The sequence below is a fragment of the Carassius carassius genome, chromosome 10 (genome assembly GCF_963082965.1).
Source record: "Carassius carassius chromosome 10, fCarCar2.1, whole genome shotgun sequence".
In the NCBI taxonomy this organism is placed as follows: domain Eukaryota; kingdom Metazoa; phylum Chordata; class Actinopteri; order Cypriniformes; family Cyprinidae; genus Carassius; species Carassius carassius.
The window spans coordinates 9,356,210-9,373,199 of NC_081764.1; the positions used below are offsets into that span (position 1 = coordinate 9,356,210).

The 16,990-nt window shown below is 37.1% G+C and overlaps 1 protein-coding gene across 2 annotated transcripts; it reads right to left on the bottom strand.

Annotated features, from left to right (window-relative positions):
* Positions 1-1,763: 1,763 nt before the first annotated feature.
* LOC132151261 (fibroblast growth factor receptor substrate 2-like) lies at positions 1,764-9,016 on the bottom strand. 2 transcript variants are annotated; one of them, XM_059559374.1, is made up of 8 exons: positions 8,776-9,016; positions 6,595-6,719; positions 6,363-6,451; positions 6,039-6,225; positions 5,396-5,557; positions 4,496-4,617; positions 3,208-4,125; positions 1,764-2,712 (listed from the first exon to the last, which is right to left on the bottom strand). In XM_059559374.1, the coding sequence occupies exons 3-8, from the start codon at positions 6,426-6,428 to the stop codon at positions 2,281-2,283; spliced, it is 1,887 nt and encodes a 628-aa protein (XP_059415357.1). In that variant the 5' UTR covers positions 6,429-6,451; positions 6,595-6,719; positions 8,776-9,016; the 3' UTR covers positions 1,764-2,280. The 2 variants fall into 2 exon arrangements, with proteins under 2 accessions (XP_059415357.1, XP_059415358.1); XM_059559375.1 differs by having other exon boundaries at positions 8,237-9,016.
* Between the last annotated feature and the right edge of the window lie 7,974 nt (positions 9,017-16,990).

The following is a 16,990-nucleotide window of genomic DNA, read 5'->3' on the forward strand; positions in this document are numbered from 1 at the left end:
GATGTACATAAATACACTCTCGAAAATCACAGAGATTTGTCACTCTCAGGTATATTGTCACTTCGGGAATGTGAGAATAGCAGTTTTTTTTTTATTGTATCATACTTTAACTTTTTTTTTTTTTTCAAATATTTATTTACTTACTTTTCAATGCAAATGTCTGCCTTAAATTGCTCTGATATCTGACCGTGATCTGATAGGAAAAGATAAATATTAGTCAAATAAAAAAGGACTATCAAAGAGCAAATGATTGAGCAGATACTGAACAGAATAAGCTAATTTTTGGATCAGAATTATCCTTCCTCTCAATGTGTTTTGCTGGGCCGAGGTCTGGATCTTAGTACTCAAAACAGAGCACTTTAAAACATTGAATTCTCTATTTCAAAACCACCACAAACCCAAAGAGTTACAATGGATCATGTTCTAAAGAATTACTTTTAATTGTGTAAACTTTGTTTTGCCATAACTGAAATAAAGGGAGGCTCAGCTACAATTTGAGACTAATAAGTGCAAACTGAATTGATCGAATCAATTCTTGAGAACAGGAGAATCAAAAGGAATACAAATACTCAACAATTAGCTCTCATCATCCTTGATGCTGCCTCCAAATAGCTACACATGGGAACTGGGTCCGTGCATCTTTTGGTCATTTGACTTTCTACTTAAAAAGAAATAAAGATAAATGAGAAACTGATTGATTTTTCGTTTTTCTGTTTTGTTTAAAAAACGGAAAACGAAAATTTAGCTGGATTTTTTTGTATTTTTTTTTATGGGTATAAAATGAGATTATGCTTTAATATTTGTTTGAATGTGTGGGCGGCGCTGAAACACCCCTTTCAACTCTGTATTCTGTATTCTGCGAGCTCAGTTCATCTTCAACAGCAGAGAAGCGGCAGACAGCAGAGCTTATTAATCCTGCCGATTCTTTGCTAGTGGTGCTTGCAAGATAAAATAATAATAATAATAATAATAATAAAATAACATTATATTTTCAGGCTGCTGCATGTTATTGACAAAGCAGACTTGACAACTTTATTCATAAAACGCCATTTGAATTTTACTTTAGCCTGTGATCTACAACGACATGGAATAAAATATACTACAAATTGTTTGCCTCCTTAATTTATTCTAGGCCATTCAGAAAAAAATAATAATGGGAAAAATCCAACCCACATTTATAATAAAATTTAAAATAAAATAAGTTTTCCCCATAATTAGTCTGCTTTAAGTAGGCTATAGCCTACTTAGAATTATGATCTGAATTCACGAACTCCGTAGATGACAGTATGAATATAGTGATGGTGTGACATCATTACAGATAATGAGTTCAGATGGGAAACAGCATATTTCATGTCGTTGTAGATCATATAGGCCTACAGTAAAATTCAAATGTCATAGAATAAAGTAATTTCGGTTTTGTCAAAAAAAATAAAAAAATAATAATAATATATATATATATATATATATATATATATTTCCGTTTCTTAAACAAAACGAAAAAACGAAAATCAAACTGTTTCTCATTTATCTTTATTTCTTTTTAAGTAGAAAGTCAAATGACCAAAAGATACACGGGCCGAACTGAAACAGACAATGAGAGAGACTTCTCGAGTATCTTTATGTTGATGAAGAGCTTGTCTTCAGTTAGTTTCGGAAGAAACTTTTATCTGTTTTGATGATCTGACATGTGGTAATGAAACACTTACGGTGGTTCAAGTCTGTTCTGCTCAAGTGTCAAAATGCTATGCTGCCTTATTGAAAAGTAAAGGAATAGCTCACCTAAAAATCATCTATTCATCTTAATTTCACTCAAAATATATATGATATTTTGGTTATCTAGCAAGCCGCTGTTTTAGTTTTTGGGTGATCTATTCCTTTAAATCAACAAACCATAAATGACAAATAGAAAAAACAAACAAACAAAACAAAACTGAAAAAAGGATTAAGACATTGCAGATTGTTTCCTGAATGAAGTATTTTTTTCTGAACCCAATTCTTTGGCCCAAAGCCCAGGCAGCAACCAAAAACCACGGTGATAAGTAGTCAACTATCATCTTCCAAACCTTCCCACGCAAAATGTGAGAAAAAAAAATACAATAAAATGTTCGGTGTTTGGCTCAATGGAGTTACTATTTCATCAAGCAGCAGTTGGTATGAGTGTAGAAAATGAGAAAATAGAGGCTTCACTATAATGGTGGGAGGAAATACCACCAAAACACTCTTTCCCGAACATTTCCCTCATTTTTATTCCTGTCATACCTGTAACTCTCTTTTTCCCTCTCACAGAGGTAAGTCGGTACTGTTGTGGCGTGTCTTCCGTGAGGTGCCGTCATCCCGAGGGAGAGCCTTCTGTAGGTTGGACATGGCTGCTGTCTTCTTCAGGTCAATCACGGCGTAGCATTCTCCACGGCGGGAGGACGGAGCTGTTGCGGTGGTGGCAGCCATGCCACGTTTGAGGGGAGGGGGTCTCTGTGGTACTGGAGCCCCTCCTCCATGTCCCGAGCAAATGGAGGGCTCGCCCTCCAGGTCCACCTGGATGTAGTTGAGCTGGCGAGAGGGAGGAGGAGGCGGGTGACAGCTGTGCTGCTCACAGGTGCCACTGCCACGTCCCGCTCGCTGACGTCTGAAGTCGAAGTTGAAAACTCGGTTGGCCCTCTCAGGGGGGTGAGAGTGGGGAGGGCAAGAGTGACGAAGACGTGTTGGAGGCTGTAGCTATTGAGAGTTTGCATGTAAGTACATTTCAGTGTTACTAGTCAATATAAAATTTTAAATAACTTTATACAGACTGAACTTTCAAAGAGCAATAACTAGCCAATTAAATTATTTTAGAGCTAAATAAACATTCACACTAGAAATTTACCTGACATTTCTAAAATAATAATTATTATTGTATTTAATTTGTATTAAAATTTTATTTTAAAATATATATATCTATTTAATTTGTAATTTTATTATATTTGAATGACATTTGATTAATTCATATCAAGGGCACCTCAGTCGTGGTATTGCTGGCCTGAGACTTGAACCCACAACTTTAGGGTTAGGAGTCAAACTCTCTAACCAATAGGCCACGACTTCCAACAACTTTTCTGTATATTTATGACTTCCCAGGCCTGGAAATCTGTATTTTACAATTCCCTGGTATTACCCTGGGATTAGATTTGGCATATTCTCTACATGTATTTGCTCATGCTCTTGTTTACGCACCTGTTCAGTGTTAACATAGTTCTGTAGGGCATCACGATGAATCCCACTGCTGCCACCACTCTCTTGATGGTATCCATTTGGGGTTATGGGGCCTTCGGAATACTCATACTCATCATATTCTTCTTCCTCTTCCTCTTCATATTCGTCCTCATCCTCTTCTTCATCCTGATCCTCTTCTTCCTCACGCTGAAGTGCACGGTATTCCCAAACCGGGGGGAGTGACGGAAGGTTCTCATAGTTGAGCAACGTGGTGCGCCGATGACCACCGACCCCCATTCCCCGGTCACAACCATATCCCTGCGGAGGCAGCGGGGAAGCGTGTGTGTGTGTTAGCGGGAGAGAGTGTGGATGCATGTGTGAGCGGGAATCACCGGTGGTGCTGCTACTGCTACTGGAGCCCAAAGACTGAGATTGAGACACAGTGCTTGGACTCAGCCTTTGCCTACGTGCCCCACGGAGTCCGTTGATATTCTCATATGTCAGCTGGCTTTCCGGACAAGGCTCCATGCTAGGGTGTCGGTGGATTAGATGATGGCAATGGTGGTAAGAGTGTGTGTTGCACATGTGTACAGTCGGAGTCTCCTCTCCTTCTGTTCCGGAGTTGCCATCTGGTGCTCGAAGGGGGTGAGTAATATGGCGATCTCTGTCTCTTTCCATAAGGTGGCGCTGTGCTGGGGTCGGACCTAACATGAACTTCACCTCCTGGGCTCCAGGCTGGAGGAAGACCTGAGGGTCTTTGTGAGGGTCATCCAGGGAGCAACAGTGCATGCTGGGCTGGCCTGGGACTGGGCCCCCACGTATGGTGGTGGTAGTTGAGGTTTCCGGGTAGGTGGTGGGCCGCACTTCGGGCAGGGAGTGGACACAGTGGTGGCTTGAGAGGTCTGTTTCCATGCCCACTGTATTCACATATGTATGGGTCTGGAAACAAATGAGAAAAGGTAGTTAAATTGATGTATAAATGACTGACGACACACTTTTTACCTGGACTACGTTTTGCATTATAAACATTGTAACACCTGGATAAAGATAAAGTGGTCCACTTTTGAAGCACAGGATCTGAGCTGTCCATTTGTAAATAGACTCTTATTACATACGGTCATGATGTATTTCCACAGATGATATTGTAAATCTAAAAGTTTTCTTTATGTTTTTTACTTAATATAAAGTAAAGTAATTTACTTAATAAAAAAGTAACACAACATGCTTTTCAAGTAATGCAAAGCTGCTTGAGCATCCAGATACTTTTTGATGCTACTGTATGTGTGCACGGGCAGGTGTTTGTTCTCACTTGGTCTTCCAGTCCCATGAGGCTGTGTCTGTGATCGTTCGTGAGAGAGGGCTGCGATGAGTCTGCACTCATTGGGTATCCTGGGTATCCATTAGGAAAACCCTGCATCGGGAATGCAGGGGCTACACAAAAAGGCCAAAGCACAGTACACATAAGCAGGCAACATTTAAGTCTTGCTCCTATAAGCTACATTCTGTTGATATGTGGGCAAGATATGTAATCAAGAACATTTTAAATGAGTCGTTACTATCTTTGGCCATGTTGCCTATGACCTCAATGGTCTGTCTAACAAAAGCCAAATGCTAATAAGACTAAAAGCCACAAAACTCCAATTTTGTTTCTTTGGGGTCTTTAAAATAATTATGCATACCTACATAGAATAGCTATGCTTTCAAAAATTCATTATGACTATTTAGGTGAACTGTAACAGTGAAACAAGCATTTTCTGTAAAGCTACTTTGAAACAACATAAAAGCGCTTTACAAATAAACTTTTATTCCAAAAAGCTAAAATGGTGACTAGTTAGATAAATGTTATAAAAATCTTAATGTCAGTGTTATGACAGAAATGTAAATGCTTCATAGCACACCTAAAAATAAAAATAAAGTTGTGAGAGAAATTTAATGATTGGAGTGTGAAAATATGTAAACACAGGTGGCTAGGTGTTTAAATGTGCATGCACTTTTCTACTGCTAAAAAAAGCAATACGGTTGACGTGTGATAATAATTAACTTGTCTATCCATATTTCATAACTGATATCTAACATGATCCCAACTGTTCAAATATTTTGACTGTATTAAAACAGTAAAGACAGAGCAACTGATGAAAACAGTTTTGATTTACACATATATGTAGATATGAAACCCTGTGTGGTCAAGCGTGTAGATATTCCAACTCACTATTGGGTGTCTGTGGAGTTCGAGGCATGTCCATCTCTGGTGCATGCCCAGGCCGGGTCATGATCATGGGCTCCTCCACCACATTGATGCTGTTACATTGCATCAACTCCTGCAGCAGGTTGAAGATCTCTTCTGCACGAGAACACTTGAATGCAAAGATCCCTGTCAAACATGCAAGAAAATAGCAAGAAAAATTAATTAATGCATAGGTGGAGTGTTACTTTCATGCATGGGAGAAAGTGCAAAAATATAGTGGCACGCAAATCCTAAATTAGGATGACAGCATTAAACCAAATCGGTCACACTTTAATTTTGGGACCAAATTCTCATGATAAACTAATTATTTACTATGTCTTTTGACTCAATTAACTCCTAATTTGCTGCCTATTAATAGTTAATTAATAGTTGTTAATTCTAGGTATGGGGTAAGATTAAGGGATTTAAAATATGGTCATGCAGAAATAAATACTAATAAACAGCCAATATGCATGCTTATAAACAACTGGTTAATAGTGAGAAATTGTCCCTAAACAAAAGTGTTACTACCAAAAGATCAAAAAATAGTTCACTGAAGGTTTTGGTATATGCTTTACACACAATTTAGTCTTAAATCTGCACAAAGTAAAAGTAAAAATCATCTCACCTTGTCCTGTCTGACATCGACGGCCACTCTCGAAAGAGAAGAGGTTGGAATCGTAACCGTATCGACGCAGGCAAAGGTATGGCCACCGGATGGCATCACGTTTACGTGTGTGCAGGATGAGCTCTGTCTGTGTGAGCTCCATGGTTCCTGAGCCCAACTCATTTCCCTCATCATCCACATTAGTCACCTGTCAGACATAACAGGTTATTACAGCAATGCTCTCCTAGGCTAACTATTCTCAAATGTTGCACTTAAAATTTATATTTACTGCCACACTGCTTTTTTAAGGTTTGCTTTTATCAGAAAGTGTCTTGTGAAATGCACCTTAAATTTGTTGAGATGGTTGTCTCGGAGAGCGTCTCTATATAGACAGCTCCAGCAGCTCCCCATAGCTTCAGCAGGCCAGCTGAAACCTTAAACAGTAACAGACATATTCTAAATTGCTGGGACTATATGGAGACAACTGAAAGTTAATAAGCAAACATTGTTTTAAGTAAAATAAATAGGTAATGCATGAAGAGATGACTGAAGATAAAAAGAGTGCTTAGATGCTCACCTGGTCCAGGCCATCAGTGGGAGTGATGCTTGTGTCAATCCCAGAATCCTCTGCTGGGTGTCATGGTGGAAGTGGGGTGTGCTGGTAAGAGCATCCAGTTCCAGGGCACAAATGTTTCATTTTTCCTATGAAGCAGAGAAAAAGAAAGGACTTGATGTACAATCCTTTGGGTTTCCTGTCCTCTTTTTCAAAAACGCCTTAGCTGTGATCAAGATACAGGGAATGAAATTGCTCTGTCTCCTCTTGACTCCCGCTGGATAAATAAAATGTAATTACTTTATACTGGGAATCTTTTTCTTAAGTGGAATCAGCCAACAACTGGTTTCAACTTCAGGTCCTATAATATATGCACAGATACTTAGAAAAATAACTGACAGGCACAACTTATATTTCAGGTGGCTTCAGCAAAGAAAATAAAAAAAATCAGTTAATGTGCTATTCCAATTTAAAGGGATAGTTCAGCCAAAACATTTTAAATTCTGTCATCATTTACTCACCCTCAAGATATTTTGAAGAATGTTGGTAACCAATCAGTTGGCGGTAGCCATTAACTTCCACACATTCTTCAAAATATCTTATTTTGTGTTCGACAGGAAGAAAGAAATCCATACAGGTTTGGAACAAGATGAGGGTGAGTAAATAATGAGAGAATTTTAGTTTTTAAATAAAATATCCCTTTAATGTAAACATTATGCTGCCATGTAGAAACACATAGAAAATGCAGTAAAATGCAACTTTTAAGTTAGATTTTTGTATTGTTTTTAATAATATATGAGGTTTTGTGTTATGTTATGAATCTATTGAATCACAGAGTATGCAAATAACTCTGAGTACAGAGTACCATATTTATGCATTGCTGTATTACTGTGTCTGTAGTAAATCTTTACTTAATAGTTAAGGTACTGTAAGGATGCATTATTACATTAAACCCCACAGACAAAAATCCAACAGGTGTCTTTACTTAGTGTGTAATAACCAATAAATCCTATCTAATAGAACCTCTGTCCCAATAAACATGATTTAAAACCCTTTCATTAACTGAATCTTAATTTTATTTGTAAGCATGTCAAAATGAATGGCATTAAACACGGTGAGAGAGAGAGAGAAATTCTTTTTTGAGTTTATGAATGCCAACATTATATTAAAGGAAATGTATAAACTATTAACTAATATATACATGATATAATGATCATATCATATGTTGTCATAGTCATATGTTGTCTGTTTTATGTCTAATATTAATATAAAATTTAACCAGACTCAAAATTAATAATCCAGTGCTCACACTGGTCAATATAGCATCATGAGCATCTCAAAACAACAGTATAAAAGTGTTCAGCAAAATAAAGCATGCACGATTAAATGCAAAAAGTTTAATGATGGAAGATGGCAGCATCTTAAAAGTGTGCCAGACTCTTCATTAACATTCATGTGCAATTCATTCATAAAGTTTGTCATGCACATGAAGGCCCAGTCATAAAGTTGCTTTCCACATACACCCAAACTAACATACAAAGTATATCTAGGTAATGTAGACAGAAAAAGGAAATGATATTGATAATGCATTGAATATATTGATCTGTTGTGAGCATGTCAGTTCATAACATCAGGCCACACAAGAACCTCACACAGCAGTTCGAACCTGAAATCTGATTCTCTGAAGTCTGTTATGCAGGACTTTGGGCACCTGGAAATTTGTGTGGGTTTTTTCTTTCTTTCTGCAGATCATGCAATAACCCAGAAGCTTACATCCGAATCTCGTGCGGCAGGTCTCTCGAATAGACACTGAGTGACAAATAGATGCAACTTGAACGTCTTGTAGCACATCACCGCCAAGAATCAGTCGAAAAAACGGAGAAATGCAGAACAAATCTGCGGGGCTAGCTTTTCTAATGCTCAGACAGAAAAGCAAAGTACAAGTCGAACCAGTAAAAGCAATACTTGCGGTGTTCTAGGAGAAGGTTCGCTGTGTTCCAGCCTTTGTATCAACGTTAGTGTTACACTACCACTAACCGTTTGCAGCTGGATGCTAGTAACTATTGTGCATCAAACACAGCATATTCACGCCAACTAATGAGATGAATGAGAGCAGGATGCGATCGAACTCGCGCTGTAGCCTACCAGCAGAATCAAAACATGTTTAGGCTACTGCAGAACAATTCAGCTGCGGTTGCTACTCACATGTTTGGCAATGCTTGCAATACGAGACGAGAGAGATGAAGGATGCGAACAGCAGTCTACGCTGGATGCTACACCATCGGACTTGTCGGTCGGCGTGGTGGTCGTTTTTGATGCTTATTCTAGTGGCAATACTAAGAAAAAGCGAAATGCGTGAAAATACAACAATAAAGGCAGTTGTTTTCCCCCCGTAACGCCCCCTTGCTGCGGCACGGGCCTCTCTTTGACATTTCCCGACCACCAGGGTGAGAGTTCAGGCAGACAACGAGGGCTGCTGGAGCGACAAGAAGGTAGAATATGCTGGAGGACCAGAAGATGATGATGTGTGAATGTGTTTGAGCATCACACGATGACGTGTTGGCAGCAGCTCTGTTTAAATCCACCTTGCAGTCATTTAAGACAGACGAATCAAATTCCCATTGGATTTATGCGTTCAGCATTCTCCCAAACAGGTGTTTTACTATTAGACAAATGGCTAAAACTTTACTTCTGAATCGCTTGTAATTGTGCCATGTTATTTTGGTTAGAGCGTATAGAAGAAGAATAGAAATTTAGCTACCTAAGTGATGAAAACGTTTAATCTCAGAGCCATTTGTATGAGTTTATGGAAAAATAAGCATGCCCTAGGTCTTATAAAAAGATAATTCAACATTTAGCTTAAAACACAGGTACGTTTTTAGAAATGATGCTACATTTTTAAATACATTTTAGTTTCATACGTTTTGGAAAACACACACACACACACACACATATATATATATATATATATATATATATATATATATATATATATATATATATATATATATATATATATATATATATATTATTTGTACAAATAATAAGGATTTTGAGGGGGTTTCTATGTTTTTCTTAAAAAGGTCAAATATCTGAGGTTAAATTCTGAAAAATATCAGATAACTTAATCATTATTTTCAAAAAAAGTTCTAAAAATGAGAAATATATGAAGAATATATTTATAGAATAAAATATTTAATGTCTCTTTTTGAGGAAACAAGTCTTTTCAAAAATAAGTACAATATTTGAAAAATATTTTATGAATGCTTAAATGTTTTCTTATTTATAATACAGTAAGTTAGGAATGTCCGTCAATCTTATAGCATATCCTTTTTAACCTCAGTCAGGTTAATTTTTTTTTACTGAGGCAGATAATATATAATAAGGAAATGGATCCTGACTGAAAATCTTTTTCAGACAAGGAATACAACTATAGTACATGGATACATCAACATCAGGTATCAATTACATGTCTGTCAGCCTGTAAAAGGCAACAACAACTTTGCTGCAAGTTTGATTGAAGAAGTTAAAGGCATATCAGAGGGATAGAATAAGCTGTTTGTTTTACATGGAGCACATTCCATCATTGTGGCGACCACGTTAGGATCACATGATTTCAAAAACCAATCCTTTCCTGATATCTAAAAATGATGACACATGATATCTAAAATCTCATATTATGGAAGTAAAATGGTAATTCACAATGACATTCTTGTTCAACATTGATGATAATTTATGGATCACCCCTTTCAGGGATTTAAAGGGTTAGTTCACCGAAAAAATTAAAAGTATGTCATTAATAACTCACCCTCATGTCGTACCAAACATGTAAGACCTCCGTTCATCTTCAGAATACAATTTAAGATATTTTAGATTTACCGTATTTTCCGGACTATAAGTCGCACTATTTTCATAGTTTGGCTGGTCCTGCGACTTATAGTCAGGTGCGACTTATTTATCAAAATTAATTTGACATGAACCAAGAGAAATGAACCAAGAGAAAACATTACAATCTATAGCCGCGAGAGGGCGCTCTATACTGCTCAGTGCTCCTGTAGTCTACACTAGAGCTTAAGATCTTTGCCCCGAACCCGATGGGACCCGAGGGGTTCGGTCGGGTTCGGGCTTAATTTATATCATCTTACGCGGGCTCGGGATTGAGCTCCGGTTTTGCGAGGTAAACGAGCGGTCATGTGATGTGTTTCGATTAGAGCGAGAAAGATGCGAAAATGAATGCTGAGTAGGTGTAACGGATGCTTGCATCTGGCGATTACGTTTTTGTTGCAGCAGCAACTAAAGCAAAGTCTGAGGTGTGGAAAAGTTTTGACCATGTTTATAATGAAAATAATGAGTGAATAATGACGCACCATCAGTGAGCGCAGGAACACACTGAAGACATCTACAGTGGATTCAATAATGTTCCTCCACAAAAACATGTAGGCTTAGCCTAATCTCTGTGAGTAAAGGTTTTTCAAATGATAACTAAATATTCATTGAGTCTTAAATGCATAATGTGGACAGAGTATATACGCTAATGTTGGCATTATTCTTTTATTAAATGTCAGCTGCTAGTGGCGAAGCAAATCCGGAGCCTTTATCTTAATTTCGTTATTGCCAAATACCCATCTTAATTAAAAATTTATCTTAATTTAATTTGTTAAAAAGACTAGTTTTTATTGGTGTGTTGGTCCTTTTTATAGGCTAAAGGAGCCTATGCCTATTTAGAGTGCTGAGATGTTAAGATGTCACAGAGGACTTATTTTATTTCTTTATTCCAACTTCCAAGTGGTGTAGTCTACGTTAGTTATTAATAAATAATGTTAAAACATGAATAAATGACTAATTTTTGACAAAGGCAAAAGAGCTGCATGCGTGTGCACATTTGAATAATGTCGGGCTGTAAACGGGTTCGGGCTTTTAAAAAGCTGTCAATCAAAATGTACTTGTCGGGCTCGGGTCCTGTCGGGCCTAACTTTTAAGGCCCGATTACAGCTCTAGTCTACACTGAGTAGCATAGAGAGCCCTCTCGCAGCTGTTGACGGTAATGTTTTCTCTTGGTTCTGAATAAATGCGACTTATAGTCCAGTGCGACTTATATATTTTTTTTTCCTCGCCATGACGTATTTTTGGACTGATGCGACTTATAGTCCAAAAAATACGGTAGTCATAGAGCTCTCAGTCCCTCCATTGAAACTGTGTGCACGGTATACTGTCCATGTCCAGAAAGGTAATAAAAACATCATCAAAGTAGTCCATGTGACATCAGAGGGTCAGTTAGAATTTTTTGAAGCATCGAAAATACATTTTGGTACAAAAATAGCAAAAACTACGACTTTACTCAGCATTGTCTTCTCTTCCGTGTCTGTTGTGAGAGAGTTCAAAACACAACAGTTCAATGATATCCGGTTCGCGAATGAATCACTCGATGTAACCGGATCTTCTTGAACCAGTTCACCAAATCGAACTGAATCGTTTGAATAGGTTCTCATCTCCAATACGCATTAATCCACAAATGACCTAAGTTGTTAACTTTTTTAATGTGGCTGACACTCCCTCTGAGTTCAAACAAACCAATATCCTGGAGTAATTCATTTACTCAAACAGTACACTGACTAAACTGCTGTGAAGAGAGAACTGAAGATGAACCGAGCCGAGCCAGATAACGAACAAAAGATTGACTCGTTCAATGAAGTTGTTTTCTGTCATGGTGGGTCCTTAAGAATTATGCAATGCCATTTAATTTAAACTTGCAAAAAATCTTTAAATCTCATTTAAATTATTCATCTACATACATTAAACAAAGCATTTTGGAAGAATAAAAAAATGTATTATTTATTAAATAACTTACTAATACGAACAGTAAGGTAACTAAGTTATGAACTATAAGGTTTACTTACTGAAGATTAATTTGGTTTAAATCAGACAGTTCAAGCAGGAAGTCATACTTTCTTATCATTATTCTGGCATATTTGAGATGGTGGAGAACAAGAAGGCTGCTCGTGCCCTGGCTTGTTCTGGGACCAGCTGTGGGAATACATTGAAAAGTATATGTTTGTGGAAAAAGATTGCACTCTCTAATCAAAAAAAGACACACATGCTCAGCTGAGATAATACCAGCCCAATTAGCTCTCAATATTCTCATCTGTTATAAAAAGATTACTGTTAGGATTTTATAGTTGCAAGTTTAACAGCTGCATAAATTCACTAAATTTATGTTCACAAAAATATAAAACTATGCAGATATATAGCTAATATACAGAATACATGTTCAACATTTTTTAATATTTTAACATTCTTAAATATTTATATTTTTAATGTTTTGCATAAACCATTTTGAGGAGTTCGAATAATAAATAATAATTGTGCTAAAAACATCTTTATGCGAGTAGTACATAATGCATACACAACACACATTTTCATTTTTTCATTTTTCAATCTTGTGTTTCTGAGATTGGTTGAATTTGAAATTGCTTTCACAAAATAAACACATAACATAATACTGTATAAAGCCATTTGGTTTTTATTTATTAAGCTTGCTTTTCTTTCTTTCTTTCTTTCTTAAAATATTTGACCACAACAAAATTCATAATAAATTCTAATTTGCAATAAAAATTACATTGGATTTTTTTTTTTTTTACATTTAATTAATTTCTTACTTTTATATAACACTGTACTGCAATTCCATTTTAAGAGTAAAAATGGCATTAATAAATCAGTTTCTACGACAGAGGAGTTCACATAACCACTCTAAAATAATGAACTTAACAAATATCTTATATGAACATCTTAATAAAATAGTGTTTTGAATGAATTACAATAAAGCACTGCACATTTCTAATAGCTAGTGTGCACATTACATCACGTCTACAGTCGTGGCCAAAAGTTTTGAGAATTACATAAATATTAGTTTTCAAAAAGTTTGCTGCTAAACTGCTTTTAGATCTTTGTTTCTGTGATGTACTGAAATATAATTACAAGCACTTCATACGTTTCAAAGGCTTTTATCGACAATTACATGACATTTATGCAAAGAGTCAGTATTTGCAGTGTTGGCCCTTCTTTTTCAGGACCTCTGCAATTCGACTGGGCATGCTCTCAAACAACTTCTGGGCCAAATCCTGACTGATAGCAACCCATTCGTGTCACGGCAGGGATCCAATGAGGCACGGAGATAGAACCAATTGCAGGTAAGTCATTTATTAAAGGGTAATCCAAAGGGGTAAACAGTCATGGCAGGGTCAAAACCAGAATATCCAACATAAACAAGACACGAAGACAAGGCAAAGCAAGGCAAGAAGTGACGGACATGAATAAACTTTCAAACATTTAAACAAGGACTCCGTAACACAGACTCAGACAGACCGGGTATAAATACACAGAAGGATAATGAGGGAACAGGAGACAGGTGGGGAACAATCAATTACTAAACAAGAGGAAGGTGACCAAATAAGGGAACAGGAAGTGATAAGGAGAAAGACACCGTGAGAAAGGAGGACACCTAGTGGAAACCCAGGGAACACAACCCAGACACTGTGACAATTCGTTCATAATCACTTCTTGGAGTTCGTCAGAATTAGTGGGTTTTTGTTTTTGTTTGTGAGGATTGACCACAAGTTCTCAATGGGATTAAGATCTGGGGAGTTTCCAGGCCATGGACCCAAAATTTCAACATTCTGGTCCCCGAGCCACTTAGTTATCACTTTTGCCTTATGGCACGGTGCTCCATCGTGCTGGAAAATGCATTGTTCTTCACCAAACTGTTGTTGGAAGAAGTTGCTGTTGGAGGGTGTTTTGGTGCCATTCTTTATTCATGGCTGTGTTTTTGGGCAGAATTGTGAGTGAGCCCACTCCCTTGGATGAGAAGCAACCCCACACATGAATGGTGTCAGGATGCTTTACTGTTGAGAATATGACTTTGCCCCAGTCCTCAGCAGTCCATTCATTATACTTTCTGCAGAAGATCAATCTGTCCCTGATGGTTTTTTTTTGGAGAGAAGTGGCTTCTTTGCTGCCCTTCTTGACACCAGGCCATCTTCCAAAAGTCTTCGCCTCACTGTAAGTGCAGATGCGCTCACACCTGCCTGCTGCCATTCCTGAGCAAGCTCTGCACTGGTGGCACTCCGATCCCGCAGCTGAATCCTCTTTAGTAGACGATCCTGGCGCTTGCTAGACTTTCTTGGACGCCCTGAAGCATTCTTTACAAGAATTGAACCTCTTTCCTTGAAGTTCTTGATGATCCTATAAATTGTTGATTTAAGTGCAATCTTAGTAGCCACAATATCCTTGCCTGTGAAGCCATTTTTATGCAACGCAATGATGGCTGCACGTGTTTCTTTGCAGTTCACCATGGTTAACAATGGAAGAACAATGATTTCAAGCATCACCCTCCTTTTAACATGTCAAGTCTGCCATTCTGACCCAATCAGCCTGACATAATGATCTCCAGCCTTGTGCTCGTCAACATTCTCACCTGAGTTAACAAGACGATTACTGAAATGATCTCAGCAGCTCCTTTAATGACAGCAATGAAATGCAGTGGAAATGTTTTTTTGGGATTAAGTTAATTTTCATGGCAAAGAAGGACTATGCAATTCTTCTGATGATCACTCTTCCTAACATTCTGTAGTATATGCAAATTGCTATTATAAAAACTTAAGCAGCAACTTTTCCAATTTCCAATATTTATGTAATTCTCAAAACTTTTGGCCACTACTGTACAAGTAAAAACATACTGCATCTGTCACAGAAACAGTCTATGAAACACATGAAGATAGCCTACTGAGGGAGTCGTGCTCATGGTCTGTAGGCTACATTCTGCATGTTTGCACGTTTCCTTGGTGCTCTTACACAGCTAGAACAAGGGAATACTAATTTCCATGAGCTCTTTGTGTTCTTTTGCATATAATATTCACGCTAGCACATTATTTATTAAATCTATATACGTATACACACACATTTCAACAAATATTCATATATTTATTGTCAGTGAAGGGGTTTTGTTGTCGTTTTTGAGGCAGTTAACGGTTCGTCTTCGATTATACCAGCACTTTTTGCCCTTGTGATATTTGACACATTTGGGAAAGCTAATTTTCAAAACTGACATCTGTTCCAGCGCAGCGCCGCGTTGATCTACTTGAACACATTTTTCAATTGTTACTATGCTAAGTGATCGTTTCACTATGGAAGGCCAAGAGGGTCAAATTCACGTGAATTATAACGCATCAACAACACGTTAAATACGTGTATTTCACACGTAAACAACACGTATTTAACGCGTTAAATACGTGTTGTTTACGCGTTAAAAATCAGCGCGTATTTAACGTGTATTTCACGTGTTAAATACACGTTAAATACACGTGAAGTACGCGTTAAAAATCAGTTTGAACGGGTCAATGTCATTGGCTGCTGAGGACTAGGGTCAAACCACTTCTGTGAGCTTAGAGGGGTGTACCATTCATAGACAGGCAATCACCATTTAACATGCTATAGATCAGCTTATTCAGCCTTATTATTTAGGCAGTTGCCTTGCCTTATTATTTAGTCTTTTTTTATATAGCCTATAGAAATACTATATTTAAGTTTCAGTTTTATGAAAAATTTATTTTTTACCACTCATGCCTTTTTGTAAATAAACACATTAGTGGATATTTTAGCTTTAATATTGGTCACTCTTAAAGGGTTAGAAGTAAAGCAACAAATCTGTTACATGGATGGTAACTGTAAAATTATTACTGAAATATAATTAGTAATTAGTTACACTACTAGTTAATGCAAAAGTAATATAATTAAAATAACTAAATTACTAGTAACTACTTACTGCTCAACTCTGACTTTCAGTAAAAAAAACTATATATATTTGGACATTCTCCTGCTGAGAAATAACTGATAAAAATGTAAGAAAAAAATTTAGTGTTCAAAAGAAATTATTTATATCCGTCTTATTTGATATTCAATATCTCAGGACATAAATAAGGTTAGTTAAAGTGTATCTGTTTCAAATGTTTTGGTGATAGTTTAAGACTTAAGTTAGCATCAAGCATTAAAATTTGTGTGGGGGAAATAGTTACAATGGAGGTAAGCAATCAATTCAGGTTTAAGATACAAACCATTGAAATCAATATCTGTCTTTAGAAAACAATCATCTTAGTAATAAACAGCTTTTATTGTGCTTACATTTACAGCTATCGCCAGCAGGTGGCACTTATTGAAACCTCTTTTTGTTCAGCAATTTTGCACTTTTTGTTTTGTGATTATGCACTCATCAGACAATCAGTAATTAGGTACACAGGTGATGTTATAAGACATAAGCATTTAAGACTTTCAGGATTAAAATGAGAGCTTGTACTAGGGTCAGGACAACAGAAGTATTCTACTGCTACCACCATACCACCGTGAACCCCCCCCAACCCCCCATCGCATC

Bases quoted from the DNA above. Each gene is read 5' to 3' on its own strand.
- LOC132151261 (XM_059559374.1), bottom strand. From the start codon at position 6,428: ATGGGGAGCTGCTGGAGCTGTCTATATAGAGACGCTCTCCGAGACAAC. The intron at 4,126-4,495 runs GTGAGAACAAAC...ATTTGTTTCCAG, and splicing joins TCATGGGACTGGAAGACCAA to ACCCATACATATGTGAATAC. The intron at 2,713-3,207 runs GTGCGTAAACAA...AACTCTCAATAG, and splicing joins ACTATGTTAACACTGAACAG to CTACAGCCTCCAACACGTCT.